This window comes from Capsicum annuum, unplaced genomic scaffold, assembly GCF_002878395.1.
Source record: "Capsicum annuum cultivar UCD-10X-F1 unplaced genomic scaffold, UCD10Xv1.1 ctg5501, whole genome shotgun sequence".
NCBI classification, from domain to species: Eukaryota; Viridiplantae; Streptophyta; class Magnoliopsida; order Solanales; family Solanaceae; genus Capsicum; species Capsicum annuum.
This window is the reverse complement of record NW_025863269.1, coordinates 1-3246: the sequence shown is the minus strand read 5'-3', so window position 1 is coordinate 3246 and position 3246 is coordinate 1. Positions and strand designations below refer to the sequence as shown.

The 3246-nt window shown below is 29.1% G+C and overlaps 1 protein-coding gene across 1 annotated transcript; it reads right to left on the bottom strand.

Moving 5' to 3' along the window:
• Window positions 1-411: 411 nt before the first annotated feature.
• On the bottom strand, window positions 412-933 carry LOC107871647 (protein AGENET DOMAIN (AGD)-CONTAINING P1-like). Its single transcript, XM_016718565.1, has one exon. It carries the CDS (start codon window positions 931-933, stop codon window positions 412-414), a length of 522 nt encoding a protein of 173 aa, XP_016574051.1.
• Between the last annotated feature and the right edge of the window lie 2313 nt (window positions 934-3246).

Sequence of the window (3246 nt, the reverse complement as noted above, 5' to 3'; positions counted from 1 at the left end):
AAAAATAGAGTATTAATTAGGTAGTGTGAAATTTCAATAAATTCTGAAAGGAATGTCATTGAGTGCATAAGCTTTTTTAAAAAATTTAGTTGAACGGTTGGATGCAAGCGCATGACTAGCTTTTAAACATGTTGAAACTTGTTCTATATATGTAACTTAATTTTGTAAAGTTTGTGCAATTAATAAAATTTATTTGGCAGATCCGATAATTAATTAATGCATATTATATAGCACAATGATAATTATTGTAAAATTTGATAGTAAGGATAACAAAATTTTAAATAACTATTTTATTAATAGATTCTTGACTGCAAAAATAATAATCATTATCAGCTTACATAACTTTTTGCAACTAAACTTGATTTTTTTTCTATATGACAAAGAGAATGATTAAGTGACGCTGATATCACACTACAGTAGTATCCATTTTTCATTCAACCATTCTTGATGAAATCTCAACACATTAGAAGGATATGCAATATTATCTGTAGTAGTTGGGAAATAGACATAGTACTCCTGTCCAATGATGCCACTGATGATTCCAAACCACCATCCATCATTGGCAAATACATCAACCATATCATACAAAAAAAATTCTTTTTCAGACATAGTCTCATATTGTTCAGGAGGAAGAGGGCGGAGCTCAGAAGCAGTAACAACTCCTTTCAATGGTGCGGATTCATCATCAGTCAAAAGAGACGTGTACTTGACCCAGTATTTGTTATTGTCAATAGAAGAAATAATAGTTGCTTTGTAATAAGAACCTATGAATCCATATTCTTGACTTGCTACTTCAACATCATCACCTTTTTGGAATGTTTTTGTTGTTTCTTGCTTCTTGAATGCAATTCTTTTAACTGTCCTTGATATTTTAGCTATTCTTGATTGGTGGTCTTCCTCTGAATAATTTTTTCCTTCGTTGATTGAAGCCATTTAGAAATTGTATATGAGATTAGTTTAACAGAATGAAGAAAAGTGAGGAACTTTGGTGCTTTTGTTAGTGAATTTATAGGAATCAAATTTGGTTTCCCTTAAATGATTGGGAATAAATATTGTAGTCTTAATTTCTTTTGCTTTTCTAAAATTATTAGGAATTAAATTTATCATTTTTCCTTATTTGTCTAGGGACTAGAAAAAGGACTGAGATCTTATTCTGATCAATTTTTTAGTCAAACTTTTCTTATTAGGAAATTTATTAATGCTTCAATCTAATTAAATTTTATCATTAACACATGGTCATAGAGTAATACCAAATGTGTTTACTGAATTTTTTCCATCTTCAATAAATTCAAAAAAATATATATTTGATTTATAGAGGCACAAACTTGATAGATTGAGACAAGCAAGCATTTCAATTTTGGCTATGAAATTTGAAATGATTGTTTTTACAATATTTGAGTATGCACAAAAATAAAACCTATTAAATAGTATTTTTTTTAGAAAAAATACAAATACTTATGGAATATTAAATGGTGATATAGTAGTTGCAGTGCTTGTGAAAGCACATCATTATTTTCTTCAATTTTTAAAGAATCCACATTTACAGTAGAATTTTATGCTCCTTAAAAATATATTAAAAATAAAATTTTGCTTAAATTTATTTTTGTTAGTGGCTAATATTGACCAATTTTTCACTCGTCTTACATTAGAATTATTTATAAATTAATTTTTATATTAATCAATATCAAATAATTGCACATACAAAACACTAATCAAGGTTATATGTTTGACATATTGGGAAAAGAAGAAGAGTAAGTTTACTCATTTTAGGAAAGGTATTCAAGAAGAAGATTAATCAGTTGCATATTGACTTATTAATTTTTATTAAATGAAAATGTACATTATATTTTAAAGAGATTTTCTCCGTAATGGTAAAGTAAAATTATAATCATCTTAGGAGCTAAGATGAGGCTCCTCTCAATTCCTCATTCTCGTCATTCTCCCAAGTTTCTACTTGGTTGTGAGCTACATTTCATAATTAATAATTAAAAGTTGAGATTTAATTATTCAAAACAAGGTTCTAAATATGATTACAAGAAAAAAATATTAACTTTATTTACTCTAATTTTTTTTTGTTAATCCCATAAATCTAACTAAAAATTATATCATCCATATATTTATATTAAATTTCACTCATTTTTTATAACACCTTGTACCTATGGGATAAAGCTTGAGCCGTGAAAAGTGAATAGCTCGACCCAATCCAAGAGAATAGAATCTAAGCCCCAATCTCAATATGTTATGTTTATGCAAAAGTGTGGGAGTCATAAAGAATTGAATGAACAAGTTTTTAACTATTTTTTGCTGAAGTACAGGTCGTACGTATGACCCACGTGTTGTATAAGTTATATAAGACCACTACACCAATCTTACGGACCATACCTATGGTCCAATCAATGACCTATACATGGACTACTATTGGGATCTTCAAAAATTCTACGTATAGGGAGCATGTATGGCCGTAAGATGAACATAAGGACCATGCATGGTATTGTGGTTGTGACATATGCAAATTTGAGCTATTTAAGGCATGGGTACCCATGTATGGCAAACTTATGGACTGTAAAAGTTGATTCTATGAACTTATAGGCACCATAAATGAGTTATCAACTTTATGGAGAGCCTAAAATAATTCATACATATGGCTGATTCACAGTGAGTACATAGCCATACTAGATCAAGATGATTTTTGAAGCTATTGTTAAGGATATGATGTCTATGTATGTCAAATAGATAGACTACTAATGATATTTATGGACCACACATCGCATTTGGGCTGGCAGTAAGTGGCCCGACACATTTATAATAAATATGCATTCATTCTTTTATTTCCAAGCTGTAGAACTACAAGTTTCTCTCCAGATTTCCATCCCACTCAAAGGTATGCTTAAAATTCAAAATTTACTCGAAAGAAAGAGAAATTAGATGACTTCTGAGCTTCTACACATTACTAATTAAATAATTTATATGTGGCTCAAGTTATGAAGAAGAAATCTAACGAAGATAATTTCCATTTGTGGATAAAAAATGCATTTTCTCATTATATGTTTCTCTAAGTTTTGATTAATTCTGGCATTTTCACTTATTCCTTATCATACTTATGTTCATTATTCCAAAGATAGTGATTCCAATCCTCCACCTTTTAATTCTGAAATCTTGTAATATTGAGATATCTACTATCATCATCTACAGTTCTTACAATAATGAAACAGTGGTGTTTTCAAATTATGAAACTGCACTAAATAC

Excerpts from the sequence above, each read along its gene's own strand:
- LOC107871647 (XM_016718565.1), bottom strand. The coding sequence starts at position 933 with ATGGCTTCAATCAACGAAGGAAAAAATTATTCAGAGGAAGACCACCAA.